The 17,401-nt window shown below is 32.4% G+C and overlaps 2 protein-coding genes across 2 annotated transcripts in view; one reads left to right on the top strand and one right to left on the bottom strand.

Moving 5' to 3' along the window:
* LOC129226932 (dual specificity mitogen-activated protein kinase kinase 6-like) overlaps positions 1–214 on the bottom strand; it is a 50,158-nt gene extending 49,944 nt beyond the window's left edge. The window contains exon 1 of the mRNA XM_054861561.1: positions 91–214. The gene's annotated coding sequence lies outside the window, so the exon portion shown is untranslated. The remainder of the gene's footprint in view (positions 1–90) is intronic.
* Positions 215–492: 278 nt separating this feature from the next.
* Positions 493–17,401, top strand: part of LOC129225637 (splicing factor U2AF 50 kDa subunit-like) — a 53,014-nt gene continuing 36,105 nt past the window's right edge. Inside the window, exons 1-3 of the mRNA XM_054860105.1 lie at positions 493–538; positions 1,298–1,326; positions 6,055–6,208. Coding sequence (XP_054716080.1) covers positions 1,311–1,326; positions 6,055–6,208 — 170 coding nt within the window. The 5' untranslated portion in view covers positions 493–538; positions 1,298–1,310. The remainder of the gene's footprint in view (positions 539–1,297; positions 1,327–6,054; positions 6,209–17,401) is intronic.

Here is a 17,401-nt window from a genome sequence, read left to right as displayed (position 1 = left end):
TTGAGTTATACACAAATTTAATAGAAAACAAACCATCAGGAGCTTTAAATTTCCATTCGAAAGAAATTTATGAAATACATTGAAACTCACCTGATAACACGTTAATGCATTTAATGTACTGGTATTTTATTGAAAGTTTCAACTTGTAAGTAAATATTTCTTAATATAAATGTAAATATTTATTAAAGAACCTATTAAGAAAACTCCTTGCGCGAAAACATAAATTTGCTAAACAAACCGATTCCATCCTCTACCAATCCCAACATCAAACAACTGAGCTAAGCGAGGTAACTGGAACTCATTCGTAATAAAATCGTTATAAATTTGGATCTATGCAGTATTGATTCGACAATTTCAAAATATATTTTAAATACATATGTCAGTTCTTTCGAAGCAAAAGCAAGCGTATTTCTCTACTAATAATATTTTTTAAGAAAGTTAATTTTGTAACATTTAGAAACATTAATTTTAAATGCATATGGCAACATTACTGAAAAGCGTTATTTCTATTGAAAGCGGCCATATTTTTCTTTCTCAGGTATGTGTAAATAAAATAATAAAAATTGTTTTTTCCTTAAATATTACGTTTGTGCAAGGGAAAAAATGAAATACTACTTTTCGAATAGCTCTGTAACTATTACGTTTACCCATAGAATTTTTGTCTTCTGTTTTAAGCTATCATTTTATGCTTCGTTCATTTTCTACCATCACCAAGTAGCCGTGTTTCAATCCATAACATTTTAGCATTGCAGTATAAATTTAGCCTATTAGTCGTAGTAACAGATTTACGTTATCGGATTTCAAACTGTATTTATTTTTTCTTATTTTTGAAATTTGACGTTTAAACCTTTAATTGGCTGCGCATCAAAAGAGTGATGTGACATGTGTTAGTTAAAAAGTTAATAGCACCGTCTGTAAGAACGCTTGATATATGAAACCTTTTCAGTCGAAAATAAATGTCGTGCATTTTTTTCCACCAGAAGTTCATGTCAAGCTGTTACATTGTGTAGTAATTTTAAATAACAACGGAACGATTGTGTATCTGTCGGTACTTTAACTAGTGCAAAAAGAACTAACGCCAAATTTTATTGCATAGTATCATAGGTCTCACAAAAACTTTTAACCTCTCCAGAAATAACAAATTTACTCTTCAAAAGTATAAGCTTCGAGACTGAATTAGATTCACACTATTGCCTGCAATGTAAAAAATGTTACTGCGGACACTCGTTGAATTAATTGTATTATTTGAGATTTTTATTATAAAGAATTCACTTTACTTTTCTCTTTTTGCTATTAGGTAAATCTTCAGCATGGGTGAAGATAAAGGTAAGTTTCATTTTCCCAAACTTCAAAGAATATCAAGTTGCAAGTTAATTATTAAAAATACTTGCAGTGATATTATATAATTGCAATGGTTTCTCAACTGATGTTTTCAGTAATTTTAAGCAATTTTTCTTACAAAAGTGGTATTTTTACTTACCTTCTCTTATACGTTAGCATTACTGTACAAAGTCAAACCCTATTAGTAATTGAATCCCAAACATGTTCCTTCAAAAATCTCAATAATTCATTTTGCAGATACTGCTGTTTAACTGCCCATAGCAATTGAAGTTTTGTAGCTGGGATAAACTTTACCTCTTTGGAATTCACATGAGAACATATATTGTTCTAACCCTTCCTGGTAGCCTTTTTGTTTCGTAGGTGGAAAACATTTTCATCGCAAATGACAATATCGTAAATGACATTTTAATGTCAGCAAGTTACTGTCGTTATACAGCTCATTGCAATGTTTAACATCTTCACAGAAAGTTGTTATTTTCATAACACTAATCAATTATATTGCTTTGTAGTGATGTTCTCAAGTGTGTAGCTTTCGGGAAATTAAGTCTTTTTTTTTCACCCAATTTTTTTAAGTTTAAAGCCATTCTTGAGAAAAGAAAGTGTTTATTTACTAATATATTTTATATTTTTACTTTTCCCAAAAGCTTTAAGATAACGACACCAGTTACTTGCTTAAGGCATCCTTTTCATACTGTTTTTAACGGGAGACTCCCGTTTTTTGCTTCCGTCTCCCAATTTCCCGTGTTTTACGATTTTCTCCCGTTTCATCAAAAATTTTACTTTCTTCTCAATAGATGGCACCCTTTTCTAGTCTACCAATGTCTGGGAATAAGAAAATTTATAACTCATTTAGTAAAAATTAATTTTTTAGAAGCTTTCTATATTGCATGTTCCACAAGGCATGTGCTTTGACAAAAATTGCAGCAGATTTCAATCCTATTGCATCCTGAAATTATTTCAATTATTTTTAATGTTTGAAGTTATTTTAACATGTGTGTGCTACCCTATACTTAATTATTTTATATTGTACTAGCAAAATTACCCGGCGTTGCCTGAGTCAGTAATAATTACGAGAAAAAATCGTTACTTGCTTTTTTTTTCTGGTTTAAGTGAAAGAATTTAAAACACATCTTTTTGACGTGATTAAAAATAGAGTTTCTTCCTTACTAATAAAAGTAAAATAGCAATAAGTATAAAGAACAAAATAGTATTGATTTAGAAACGAAAGCACTATATTTAAGCATATACAAATTTCCAAAACATGAAATTATTCTTCTCATGTTTAAACAGATTAATCTGTTGATACTTTTTTTTTCTAACATGGAGTCTAAAACCTTCTATGTATTGCTATTGAAGTTGCTCGTAATACCCTTATACTTCCTTTAGTTATTTTGGGAAATTTCAATCATTGTGGGCTCTTGGTGCGATTTTACCGAATTTGCGGGAATCGTTTTGGGATACCTTCGATGATGCTCCCCCCTTCTTTCCTTACTTTGTAAAACGATATGATATTAATTTTCGTTACAAAGATATTATCGTCAGGTGCTGAGATACTTTTGGTCACCATAAAATGGCGCTAAGAGTTTCATCCGAAATGTTTCCAAAATAAGTAGTAAAATTTGGCGATTGTTTGAAATTGTGCAAAAAGGAAAATTAATGGGAGTTTTTGTAAAAAAAGTTTTTTAAAGATTCTTTGATTGGCGATATTTTGTTTACATGGTGAAAGCTGAGAAACATTATGACGTAGTCTTCGGCTTCAAAAACAGCGACGTTGAAAAAAACTGCCAAATGCATCAGCTACGGAAATCTTTCTGCAAAAATTTTGGCAATCTGCTGTTTGATTGGATAATGAGTAAGTGTTCAATCAGCGTAAATAAGAATAAAAACCATTAATTACATTAAAGTTCTGTTTAAATGGAAAATGATCAGACAAATCATATATTATTTGCCAATCTTGTGCAAAAATCTTACTTCAAGATTTGACTTGAGAAAAGCCTTGAACAGTCACGAAAAGCAAAGATAGTCAACAATACAACAATTGTCGCTATCGACAGGGAGTTGAGATGATACCCTAAATACTATATTGTGCTGAGGAAAGCCTTCGAACATGGAACTAAAAAGGTCATAACTCGTTTTTTATTCTACTTAGAAATTTGGAACAGGTGCCATTTTCAGCAGAAAAATCAGAGCTTTCGATGGACATATAATGTAAATATGTGCAAGTATTTTTTCATCCCTATATTAGAGAATTTATACGAAAATTGTATTTTATTGCTCCCCTAAGGGGGTTTTGACCCCCATAACGGAACGAAAACTACCCTATGTGTTATTCTGATGCATAAGCTTTATTATTGTAAAGTTTCATCGAAATCCGTTCAGTAGTTTTTGCGTGAAAGAGTAACAAACATCCATATATCCATACATCCATACAGACAAACTTTCGCATATATAATAGTAGTAAGATTTTCATTATATATTGATTTACTTTTTTTTTAATTTTAGTAATTAAATTTTTGTAACTACTTTTCTGGTAGAGACTGGAGAATGTACAAAACTTTAAGCAAATTCACTCCTTATTATTTAGTTTTTCCTTTGCAGTATATTTTTCTTGCTGCTACCAATTTGCTTACATCTGCAAAAAATCCCCATTTCACTTTAAATTTAGTATTTAAAAGCATAATTTAATGATTCTGTAGCAAGGATATGTCTGGTGAATCACCTATATACCTCTAGTAAAATCTGTTTTTTTCCTTTCAAAGGTTGGCAAGTATGGGTTACATCGATTTTGGGCCTTTTAATGCATTTAGACTTTTTATTTTTAAAACTATTTTTCTCTCATGCAACATCTCTTTTAACATTTGGCTGCTTCTGGATCCTCTAAATTATTTAATTACATTTTTATCTGCTAAATTTCGAAAAAATGTTCGACCCACAGTCAGGGGTGATTGTATTCTGGTATTTTACCGGATCTCCGGTATTTTCATCTTGATTTCCGGTATCTTCATCTTCAAAAATACCGGAACTCCTTTATTTTCAGAAAAACCTACTTTTGTAAAATTTAGGTCGATGTTTAATGAAACGTCGAAAGTCCAAATTGAAGACGTTTCGTTTGGTATAAAAAAAATAGCTACCGTCATGTCTCATGTTTTGCAATCTCTATGGTAATTATTAAAGAACAGCTGTGGTTTGAGATGGAATAAAGGCTGGATAAGAAGAGGAAGGAGGGTTACTTGATATTTTCCCCCTTAATATTTTCTTTTCAAGATGTCTAGCATTTCTCTGTTTCATATCTTAATATGCAGATGATGTAACTAGGGGTGCCCGTTCCCCGCGACTGCGATGGCACCCCTCAATTTTACCAAGCCTCCTCTACTTCCGTCAAGAACTGCCACCCACTAATAAAAAGACGTAAATTCTTCTAAATTAATTTCTCCAAAAGTTTCTGTGGTATAATCTGCCTCATGATCCCCCCTCCCCGACATAAACGCATGAAAATCCTTGCTGTAACTATATTATTAGAATAAATTGCTAAAATATTTATTCACTAAGATGACCTATGGCTTTTTCCTGTTGAAGATGCTTATGTAATAGGCTTTGCAGTCCCGCCCCCTTAAAATGTTGAATTTAACGACCTATACGTACCGAAAATATTGATATTTGGAGAGCGATATATCGTGGTATTAAAATTCGGATATCTCCCAGCCCTATTGCACAGTGATCATAATACATGCTGCCCCTTTTGCATCAAACTTATTTAATTCTGAAATCCTCATGCACTTTTAGTAAATGAATGTAATTAATGGTTAAGGATTCAGATACAATGGAGAAAAATAAAATATTCTTTGAAAAATTTTAAAAAATTAGAAAAATTAAAAGAATTTAATTCCTTCCATTCACATGGAGCACATGGACGTATTAAGTCCAATAAAAACTTCGAGTTTTAGCCCCAACAAATAATTATGTATATAAATAATGTGTACCTACACGTAATGTTTATATATCCCTATCAAAACACTTTTTCTTCTTGGAAAAAAAGTTCAGGTATTTTTTCATGGAGTCACAATCACCCTTGCCACAGTAACGGACACTGAAAAATCTGATGACATCCAGTAACAAACAGGCTAAAAGGGTGAGTAAGGCCAGGCAAGAAAATGATAAGTTATAGACAAAATTCCTCCTTTCTCTCAAAAATGTGCTAAAGTTCTTTATTTTTAAAACTAAAGTCTTATAAAATTCAAATGAACATAAACATCAGCTGACCTCGTGGTGGCTGTTCATAATCTTTTACCACTGCCTTGTAAATACCAATTAGTTCACTTTAATAATTATGATGCTTGCACTGTAGATTAATTATAGATGCTTGGGCCACAGCAATATCAGGTTTACCCGATTAAAAAGTATTTAAATCCAAATTTATGACTGTGTTACGGGTGACCTTACCCTAGTCTCTAACTTTTTTTAAATAACACTTTAAATCACTTTTTGTGATTATATTGGCAAAGAGCTTTTTAGGTGTTGCATGTTTTTCAAAAATAGATGTATCTAACTGAAGGAATTCCTGATCTATATTTTAACAATAACTGATAGTTTTGATCAGAACATATAATCTAAATTGAATGTATTCGTTAAAGTTTATAAAAATGATAATTATACTGTACTTGCAAGAATTTTGTTTTACACCACCTATTCATAGTTTGATGTCATTATTTTTAGATAAAGATTGGGATAGAGAGAGAAGACGAGAACGTAGACGGTCTAGGTCAGGTTCTCGTGGACGAACTGGACGTAGGCGATCAAGATCTCGATCCAAAGAAAGAAAACGTTCTCATTCTCGAGAAAGAAGAGCAGGGGGAGGAGGAGCAGCAGGGTATGCTATATTGTTATTATTTTGCTTACTTTTCTCTACCAGCTTAGGTTTCTTAGATATTTCATCTATTTCAAGCTTATCCTTTCAGCCAGATTTTTTTAGGATTCTCCATTTATGACTTGCATTTTTTCCGCTAAAATTTGTTTCAATTGTTTGAGATTTCAATCCTTTTGCATCTTGTAAATATTTTTTTTTTTTTTTGGAAAATAAAAATTATTTTGACAAATGCTACTTTGGTTTAGCTTGTTTTATGATATTTTTTTAACAACTAAAAAATAAATTACTTTTGTTTTCTTTAATTATATCCTTTTGCAATTCTGGTTTTATCATTTGCTAATTTTTGGTTTATATAGATTTTTTGAACAAATTTTTAATTTAAACAATTGAGCGCCTAACATTTTAACTTGAAATTTGTATTTTAAATATAAAATTGAATAATATAAGTTGAATTTTTTAGTGCATCACTTTCTTTATGTCTGCTAAAATAATTAACGTATGTAACAGGGGTGATTATATTTTGATTATTCACTAGAAATCCAGTAGTGTTCATTATGCTGATAACTCTCAACCTCCGATCCCCCCCCCTCCCCCACCTTAAACACTTGGCTATAGTGCCTAGAAAGAGTAGTGTGCCGATTGACGGGGAAAAAGTGAGGTCAGATCTGAGGAAAAACCAGATGGCGCTGCCCTCGATGTGTACGTTATGCTCCTCAATCAGACTCGTTTTAAATCAGCGATTGCATGCTCATTTCGCAGTTTAAAAGCCCCGTTTTTCGGATTGAACTTATTTCTGCGCAAAAGACAAATTCTGTAATAAGTGCTATTTGTTACATGGGTGTTCATTTATTTTTTGAAGAATATAAAATTACCTTATGCTAATTTATCTTCAATGAAAATAGTAGACTATAAGGGGTCATTCATTAAATATGTAAGGGTCCCGAGGGGGAGGGGGGTTGGAAAAGTCTCTGCGTACCTTTGGGGGGGGGGTCAAACTCATTCTTGCGTAATATTTTCCAGGTCGGTATTTCACATTAGAAATTGCGCGGTCAACAAGTGATTTGGCAGAGATTATGTTCCATTTGCGTATGGAAGTTAAAAAACGTGTTAGGATAAGATGTTTTTTTATTTCTTTTACAAAGAATGAATAGTGTAAAATATAATAAAAGAGTCGCATTATGTATGGCATGTTTTATTTTTAATTACTATTACATTTAAAAAAAATGTCGAAAAAACATTCAGTTTGGATTCTAACTTTTCAGTAACTATTTCTTTACGCAAAAGTTAAATTTAATAATGTGAATTTAATAACGATTCCAAGATTTGTTATTTTATCATTTGGAAAACAAAATTAAATTTGCCACTTTTCTTAAAATTTCGGAGACTTAAATACCTTTTATCTCGATAACGGGGGGCGATAACAAAAATAATTATCAATTTCGTACAGGATTTTAAAAGGCTAAAATTTAAAAAAAAAATTTTAATATAACTTACGTGCTCGTTGATTCCGTTTGTCCGAAAGTCGAATGGTCGGTCGCTAACAGTTACCAGGCGTAGCGTTGCTAGAGATTTCCAACCTATTTTCCAGACCTATAAACTGTAGAGGTGATGCTACCATATACCGTGCCCAAGTCGGGCTCTTTCTCATTTAGGGGCCTCATTGACTCAGGGGTCGCTCCATTCTGCTTTAAACTCATGCTGGCTACATGAATGGGGCTTGAGTCTCCCAAGTGGCATTAAAAACAACATCAAACTCCGCCCTAAGCCATCTCGATTGATAATACATTTGCCTTAAAATATAAGTATCAAATTTTCAGTCAATTGTGTAAAATTTTGTTTTGAAAACATCCTTGTCTTTGTGTTTACTTCAATAATGATCTTTTTATCGTCAATATTATTTTCCACATAATTTTCATTATATACAAAAACTACAATATTTGGAGATTTTTTAAATTTCATACAAACCCAATATTCGTTAGGCAAATTAATATGAACAATTTCATTTATAATAGATTTATACATGGTTATTTCAGTTTCATCTGCGGAAAGATCAAGTTTTATTTTTTTCAAACAGGGAACTTTTTCCTAACTGCATAATTCCTGATGGACCTTTTCTTTGGTAATTTTTTAGTAAAGTATGTTGGCAGACTTGGGGAAAATTGTCGGAATTGCCTCATCTTTAAAAAAAGTTTTTCCCCGAGGAATCAAAACTTCCTCACCATTTATAACATGCTTAAAATGCGTTTCAATAAAATGTTTTTCGAAATGCAGAGCACAAATTGAGCAATATTTATCAAAAACTTTATCTAACCTGGGAATTAACGAGTTCCACTTTTAGTTTTTCTTCATCTGCTGGAGCTTTAAAAAGCGCAGCTTTTTCCTTGCATGTTTTGTACCCACTTTTGCACCCTGGTACGAAATAAGATGAAGTTTTTTTTCTTCCAATGTTCAACTTTGATGTCTCCATTAAAAGCCTTAAACGCTGTTTCATGAAATATTCACGAAATAAAGGTAAAAAAGAGAAACGTGGAACTAAATTGTAACAAAATCCCGCGTCTACTAATGTAAACACCGCGAAATTGAACGTACATCTCGACCGCACTGCCATCTAGCGGTTTTCATACAATTTGTCTTCAAGAATCGTGGGGAAAAAAGCGCCGGTCGGCACACTACTCTTTCTAGGCACTATAACTTGGCACAGCATACTGGAAGAGGCTGTAATCAGCTAAGGGATTGATAGCGTAAGGAGGGTCAATTATCTTCATTGGGATCTAATTGACTTTTACCTGCCCAGCTAGGCCAAGTTCCTGGTACTGGTTATCAACAAGCGCTGGGCCTGGTATTGATATGCATAATATGTTGACTTAATAAACTATTTTAACATAAGAATTGAATTTTATGTATATCTAAAGTAATTGTCGTGCAAGTGTATATTTAAGTAATAGGGTCTTAGTTTTAAAATTTACTCCCCCCCCCCTTTTTTTTTTTTTTTTTTTTTGCTCTTTGAAAAAGTAATTTTATGAACTCACAATCACACCTGAATATTATTACCTTTCTAAATCAAATACTAATTTCAACAGTAACTCATTTGTTCTTGAAATAAAACTTTGTGTCATGTATCAATATATTGTGAATCTTCTGAGTATTTATCACTACTTAAGCAGATTTTGTTCATTTTGAGGTGTGAGACTGGACTGGGGGCTTTCATAAAATGTTTTCTTTCTTACTAATTTTTACTTGAGGACAGTTGAAACTCTTTATTGGCTGAGCAACTAATACATACACATACTTGCCAACTTTTACGGATTATCCGTAAAATTTACGGATATTCTCAGAATTTTACTGATTACGGATTGATATGTTTTTACGGAAATCTAATCTTAAATGCGCAATCAAAGAAGGGGGGGGGGGGGAATTCTGTCGCTTATCTCCAACGGCGACGATCTGCATCGTGTGTGTCATGCGCTGCATCCCGACGTCACGGAATAGGCGTGGCTAACGGCTGGCAGCAGCTTGTGATTGGTTTGAATTGCAGACCGTACAGCCGGTTCCCTATGCAGGCAAGACAAGAAATGTTTTCTCCCATTGGGGAAAAAAAACTTCTGCTTCCGACCGCGTGTTGGTTCGTTATGTGTTGCTTGTTATTTTTGACCTTTTGCTAATATATGGAAAATTCTACATAATTTGTTATTATCAAAAACATGAGTGCTAAATCGGGTAAAAGTTACCATCAGACTTTTAAGGAAGAGTATATTAAAGAATTTCTAAGTCTATTAAAAAATCGAATAGAGGTGAAAAATTTGCCTTTTGCGATGTATGCAGAAGTGATTTCAACATTGCACATGGAGGAAAAAATGATGTATTTTGACATGTTAATGGTCCAAAGCACAAAGAAAATGTTAAGTGCTCGGAAAACATGCCCAAGCTAACTTCATTCCTGAAAAATTTGAGTGATCTACTACCGGAAGTTACGCTTGCAGAGCTTTTATTTACATCGTTTTTGGTTGAGCATAATATTCCATTAAATGCAGCGAGTCATGCTGGTCCTCTTTTTCGGCAAATGTTTCCTAAATGTGAAATTGCGAAACGCTGTGGCTGTGCAAAAACCAAAACAACTGCGATTGTGCAAGAAATGGCACGTGACAGAAGTTCCAAAAGCGTGGAAATTCTAAAGAAAGAACCCTTTTCTGCCGCTTGTGACGGGAGTCATGAATCAGACTTCAAACTATATCCTATTGTAGTGACTTTTTTTAATTCCACTTTGGGGCAGATTGAAAACACATCGTTGTCATTGCCAAATTTAGTAGGACATTCAACTGGAGAAAATATCAGTTCCCTGATTATAGCAGAATTTCAAAAGTTTGAAATTCCTCTTGAACATTGTGTTTCATTCGGCACAGATAATGCCAATGTCATGCAAGGGGAGAAGCTTGGTGTCATTTTTTTTTGAAAGAAAAAAAATGAAAATATCATTTTTGCTAGATGTTGCTGCCATTTAATAAATCTGGCTTCAAAGAAAGGTGCAGAAACTTTGCCAGTAAATGTTGATGAAGTTCTTATTGACATTTACTATTACATGAAGAAAAGTGCTAACCGCAAAGAAGGGCTTCAGCAGTTTCAAGAACTTTATAATAAGGATGCTCAGAAAATACTTAAGCATGTATGTACACGGTGGCTTTCTCTTGGGCGAAGTTTGACCCGTGTTGTGAACCAATGGGAGCCACTGACAAGTTTTTTTAAAGAGGTAGTAAATTCAAAATCTTGCAGTTTGTCCTCATCCATGTCTTTTTACAAAATACTCAAACTTGCTGAAAAAAAAGGGAGCCTGAAAAAAAAGAGCATGAAAAAAAAGTTTTAAAGGAAGAGGAAAGAGTAAGTAAGAAGAAACTGAATGATTCTTTGAAAAATAAGGAACACAAAAAGAAATCTATCAAAAGAAAAAATGAATCTTCAGAGATGAAGCCAAAAAAGAAGACTGGATTAAATACAGTTTTGACAAGAGAAGAAAAAAATTTCTCGCTTTTATCATCAGATTTAAACAAGGCATATTGTTTGTTCCTTTTAAGCATCATACCCATATTTGAAAAAACTAATGTTCTTTTACAATCATCTTCGCCACAAATACATCGACTTAGAGGGCTTTGGCTGGATCTTCTAAAAGAGCTTCTCTCAAAATTTCTAAGACCATCAGAAATTAAAGGAAAGTGTTTGACTGACGTAAATTTTCACAATCCATCCTGTCATAAAGATGAGAATTTGGTGATTGGTAGTGCAACATCAAATATTGTTTCAAAGCTATCACAGGAAGAGCAAAACTTATTTTATGCTGCCGCTGTTAAGTACCTAGTAACAGACTGTGATTATATAGTGAAGAAATTTCCGATTAAAAGCAAGGTTCTTGAGAATGCTGAAGTTGCAAACTTGAAAAATATTGAAAATGCAAGTTTTACTTCTATTAAATATTTTATAGATTTCTTTCCATGTTTTTTAAAAGTTGATAGCAATGAATGTCAAGACAAAAAGATAGATGAGTTAGAAATTGAATTCTCTCAGCTTCAGCTTGAAGATACCTCATTCATTACTGAAACTCATGATCGAATTGATGCACAGTGGGCTGAAGTGAGTAAAATCAGAGGTGCTGATGGTCATATGAAATTTGTAAAGATATCCAAAATAATGCTTAACATCTTGCTCATTCCCCATTCAAATACTGAGTGTGAAAGAATCTTCAGCTTAGTCCAAAAAAATCGAACTGAATGCCGATCTCTCATGTCTAACCAGACATTGGAAAGTTTATTAATTTTAAACACAAAAAATGTAAAACCTTGTTTCGAGCAGAAGTTTAGTGAAGAAATGTTAAAGAAAGCTAAAAAAGCTACATCAGCTTCACTTACATCTTCAGCAGTCTCCTGTTCTGACGAATGAATGTTTTGCTATTTATTAATTTATTTATGTTTCCTCATTTTCAGTTTATTAAGTTTTTATGAGCAATTTTGGAACATATCACTATTTGTTTATTGTGTTTATAAGTTGAAGTTGGATGAAACTACTTATAATCGTCTTGCCTTGTGGTTTGTAATGTCGTTGTACAGCTTGTAAACAATTAAATCCCTGTTTTCCCCATGCATAATTGGTGTCTTTCAATAACTCTTACTTTCAAAGAACTTTACAAAAAATAAATAAGTAACTAAAATAATCATAAAAATAACTAAAAAATATATAAAATTGAAAGAGGATATTTAAAACAATCTAGAAGAAAAACATGTTTAAAAGGTTTTTACATTCTGCAGAAAGTGCTCTGTACATAAATGAAAAGTATGTCAATTGAAAAAAGAATCATTCGACATCAAAATAAAAATTTTTGGTGGTAAGTATTCAGGGGTCTGGCCAGAGGATATTTGGGTCCGTTAACGGACCCTTCACAAAAATCCGATCAACCAAAACGGACCTTTCACAAAATCCCAAACAAACAAAACGGACCTTTCACAAAATCCCGGTGAAACAAAACGGACCCTTCACAAAATTATGATAAACAAGATCGGATCTTTCACAAATTGTTTACTGAAAGAGCAAAAGCAAAATAACGCATATTTCAGTGTACAAACCATAGTTCTGTGCATAAACCGATAATTTTTGGAGCCTTTTTTGAAGTCAAATTAGAGGGATCAGCTTATACTAAACCGGCTAATTTTGAAAAAAAAAAAAAAAAAAATCGGCACTCTTGTGATACTCCTGCAAGTGATAAGTAATTGCTACTGCCAAATAAATATAATGGTTGTTTGTTTTATCACAGCTAATTAGCAGCGGTGTTGTAGTAAACTTTTCTGAAAAGGCATTGGTAAGCACTTTTCTCCGGGCTCATGATTTAATAAACAATAATAATATATATCTGCGAAATGAACTTAGAACTGCAAAGAGATAGATAGTAAGGGTGGGGAAAAATATGATCTCTTCAGATAGGGTTACCAACTTCAAAATTATCACCACTTAGCGTCTGGCGTTGAACCTTTATAATGACTTGATTAGAAAATAGTCTTATCATTTTACCAGCTTGTCAATATTTGCGTTTTTGCGGTGAGGTGGTGCGATGTTTAATTGTTATTTTGGGAGAAAATTATATGAGTTTTGATTTTTCGATGCTAACAAGGATGATTAACTTTAAATAAACGCTTTTAATTACCGTTTTTTTTTCTTTAGATGTCTACATTTTGAAAAATGCAATCTTTTAACATCCGATATAAGAATCATATTTTGTTCTTTTTCCAAGCTAACTTCGCTTTATTAGGATGCAAATAAATGAAAAGTCTCTTTATTTCTGTCGGAACTCTCATTTCAAGTTTTTAAAGCAAAATTCAATTTTCTGTTATGAGTCAAAAATTAAAATGCTGAATAGATGGTTTATTTTATTTATTATTATTATTATTATTATTATTTTTTTTTTTTTTTGCGTCAACTGTGTCCACAGATATTAATGAAATGTTTATCATAGGACTCTTAAATGCAATTTTAAAATAATTTTATCAAAAATATTTCTTTTACAAGCCGTTTTTATACTTTTGATGCCTTCACTTTGAGAATTGCGATCTCTTTGCATCCGCTATGGGAATCCGATTTTTCGAATTTTTGATGTTTATTACGCTTTGTTAAGAGGTAAACAATTAAAATATCTTTTTATTTTTGTTAAAATCACGGAATTTATAAGCTTTAAACGAAATTCTGTGCTTTTTAAGAGTGTCTTGGGTCAAAAAGTTAAATGCTGAACGCTATTCTGAATTTTATTTTATTTATTTATTTTATTTCATTTTATTTTTTTTTTTGTTACAGTTATTTTAAATACTGTACAGGAATATTTCTAGTATAATTTAACATAATGTAGAATGGTAGATAAATATTGATACTTGAGAGAGCGATGCCCCCCCCCCCCCCCACTCCCGCCAAATATCAGATAAACACTCCAGAATGATTTTTTCGACATAGAAGAGTAAAAGACTCAACTTTAAGTTTAATTGATGCAGTTTGTGCCATCTCTAAATTGTAAAATTTCGTTTTAACAATTTTTTTTTTTTTTTTTTTTTTTTTGCGAAATTATTTGATTTTTCACAAAATTAATTCATTTTTCACAAAATTATTTGATTTTTCACAAAAAACGGACCCTGTGAAAAATCCTGGACAGACCCCTGGTATTACAAAAAGCTATTCTAGTTATCCATTTATTACCACTTATTTAACATGTGTTTAGTTGGACAATGAAACTTTTTGGTATTGTATTTTTTATCACTTAACTCTTTGCATGAATTTTTTTATATTTTTTTATCATAATAAAATTCATGCTGTAGATTAAAGGGAAAATATTTTAAGAAAATTCTTGTATAAACATATAATGCATAATAGTGTTGGACATTTCCACTATCATACAAAGGTAAAACTTATGTATTTAACACAGATTAAAATTGCTTCATTATTGTTTCGAGGAGGTATGTTGTTCACGGAAAAGTGTTACTGATGCCAATTTTCAAAAGTTGGCAAGTATGCATACATAAGACTATTTGATTTGCATACTTATAAATGATTTGTGAACCTCTGATATTTTATAATTTAACTAGCAGTACCCGCACTGCGATGCCTGTGCTAAGAAGTTAAAGGAAGTCTGTTGAGCAAAAGTAATACAAGCCCCGCCCCCTTTGATGTGAGATGATCATTTTTCTTTAACTAAAATGCATACACACCTTTTCAAAAGATCTATTAAAGGCTCTTTGGAATTAAAAACTATTCACCAAAACACATAAAAATATTAACAGTAGCTTCAAAACTCAAAGAAATCCTCAACTACATCGTTCATCAGTTAATGCGCCAAGCAACCACGCTACCGTAACCCTGCCCTTTAGCGAATGAAGCGATCCCCCCCCCTCCTCAATTTAAAGTGTTTCGCCAAATAAACAATGCTATAAAAAAAACATAATGAACAATCGATTTAATAATACGACAAATCAAATTATTTGCTTCTATAAGTAACTATCTTCAACTATAGGAACAAAAACAAACGTTAAAGAAATTAGGAAAACCAGAATCCAATAGAAAAATCCTACAAAATCAAATTATGTACTTGAACATCACAAAAAAACGCATTAAAAAATATATATTTGCTGATCAAAACAGCGTAGCATGGGCATGGTTCCTCGCAGCTATCAACATTGCCAATTGTTTATATGTTTGCTTAAAATGGAATATGCATACAATATCTTTAGTACAAACTTGTGTGATGTTGCCTTGGAAAAAAAAATTCCCTTGAAATGTACTTGAATTTTTTTCTTCCTGAAGGATATGAACCCTAATAAGGGAAGAAATACTGTCTGCTATTTCTTTACTGTAAGTGAAAAATCTTCCAGAGTCCATGGGTGCCTACCTAGGGGTGTTGGTCATGGCGTAGACTGCGGCATTGAAATTCCTAAGCGGGAATGTTTTTTTTTTGGGGGGGGGGGTATTTGTGACTGGTACTCTCGTGCCAGAGTCAATGGATGCTGGATCCCCTGGCAGAAAGTTTCATAAAACATCCTGCAACAGGAATTGTTTCCTTTTCTGTTTTTTTTTTTAATGGTTTGAATTGATTATCTACAGGACACAAATTTGATTTAAAAAAATTTCTTTAAATCTTCATTAACTATATCTCACACCCACTGCTGGTCATCAAACAGGACAGCAATCCACTATCCTTTCTGAAGAGACTGCTTGCCAGGGTTCGGAAATATGATATTATGAAAAATATCTGGATATTTTGATATATATATCCAATATTTTCAATCAGTGCAAACTGAAGTCATTAAATCGTAACTGCTTCCTCAAATCTACTGTTGTTTATTTCCTTATGTTATTATTATAATGCATCAATTTTAAAATTAATTTTTCTTTCATTAATTACATTCATAAATATACAATGTATATAAAAATTTACGTACTTTAAATGGCACTTAAATACAAATGATATGTACAATCATTTGTAAAATTTGATAATTTAATCTATTAGAAATAAAATATAGCATAGATAACTGATACATTTACATTAATTTTAGCTGAATTACTTAAGCCTTACTCATTTTTCTTCGGTTAACTACTTGTATGAATTTTAAATGTTTCAGAAATAAAAAATAAGCATTAGTCAGTACACATCCCAAAACTTTTTTTCTGACCAATTAAAATTGGTACATGACTAATACTTTTATGTATAGAAAATAATGAAGAGATATAATAAAATTTATATTATATTGTAACGGATTCGGTGCGACTTCCACTTTCTTGAAATGAGGACACAGTTCTTGATAAAAACACAGGAAATTTATTTACACTATGTACAGGAAAGATCTTCAACAACTGCCAAATTATTCATCAGCAATTAAGCAATTATCACACAACACCGTAAACTCAACGTTTACACACGTATTTACTTCCAAATACGAAAACAACACAGCGAAATGCCTCGCTATAAACAGAGCAAAAATCTTCTCGGTTCGAAATATCAAACGAAACTGACTGTTTATCCATCGCCAACGGCTTAAATACACCGAAAAGAATTTTCTCAAATATTCCACACGCTTCTCGAAATGCGTTGACCGTTATCAAATTTTATCAATGAACAAAAAGGGAATAGGGGTCGTATATTTTAGCCATATGAAAAAGGGGTTGTATATTCATTACGGGAAACTATTTACAGGTTACGTTCCTACAATAATTACTATTTACAGAATTTGTAACATTGCCCCCTTCCTAAGGACTGCACGTCCCGGGCAGTACAATCCCCAGAAAGGGTGCCAAACTTCTATCACAAGTTTACAAATATACACATTAATTAATAACTAACAGATACAGAAAACACAATAATAACAAGAAATATTACTAAACATTAAAAGCAAAAATTAATTATCTACAACTTTTATGTTATCAACCATGGTTGTTTACGTAATACTCATGAACTATGGCCATAGTATGGGGCTAACCGATCATAATGTACAACCCTGGGTTTTGCATTAGGTGATTTTTGGATCCTCACTACGACGTCATTTAGTCAGTTAAGGACTTTGTAGGGTCCATCCCAATGCTACTGCAATTTGGGTGACAGACCTTTCCGTCGGATGGGATTCCATAACCAAACCTTGTCGCCTTCGTTGAATTCATGTCCAGTAGACCTTGTGTCGTATCGGGTCT

The sequence above is a fragment of the Uloborus diversus genome, chromosome 7, assembly GCF_026930045.1.
Source record: "Uloborus diversus isolate 005 chromosome 7, Udiv.v.3.1, whole genome shotgun sequence".
Lineage (NCBI taxonomy): Eukaryota > Metazoa > Arthropoda > Arachnida > Araneae > Uloboridae > Uloborus > Uloborus diversus.
This window is presented reverse-complemented; position numbering and strand designations above follow the sequence as displayed.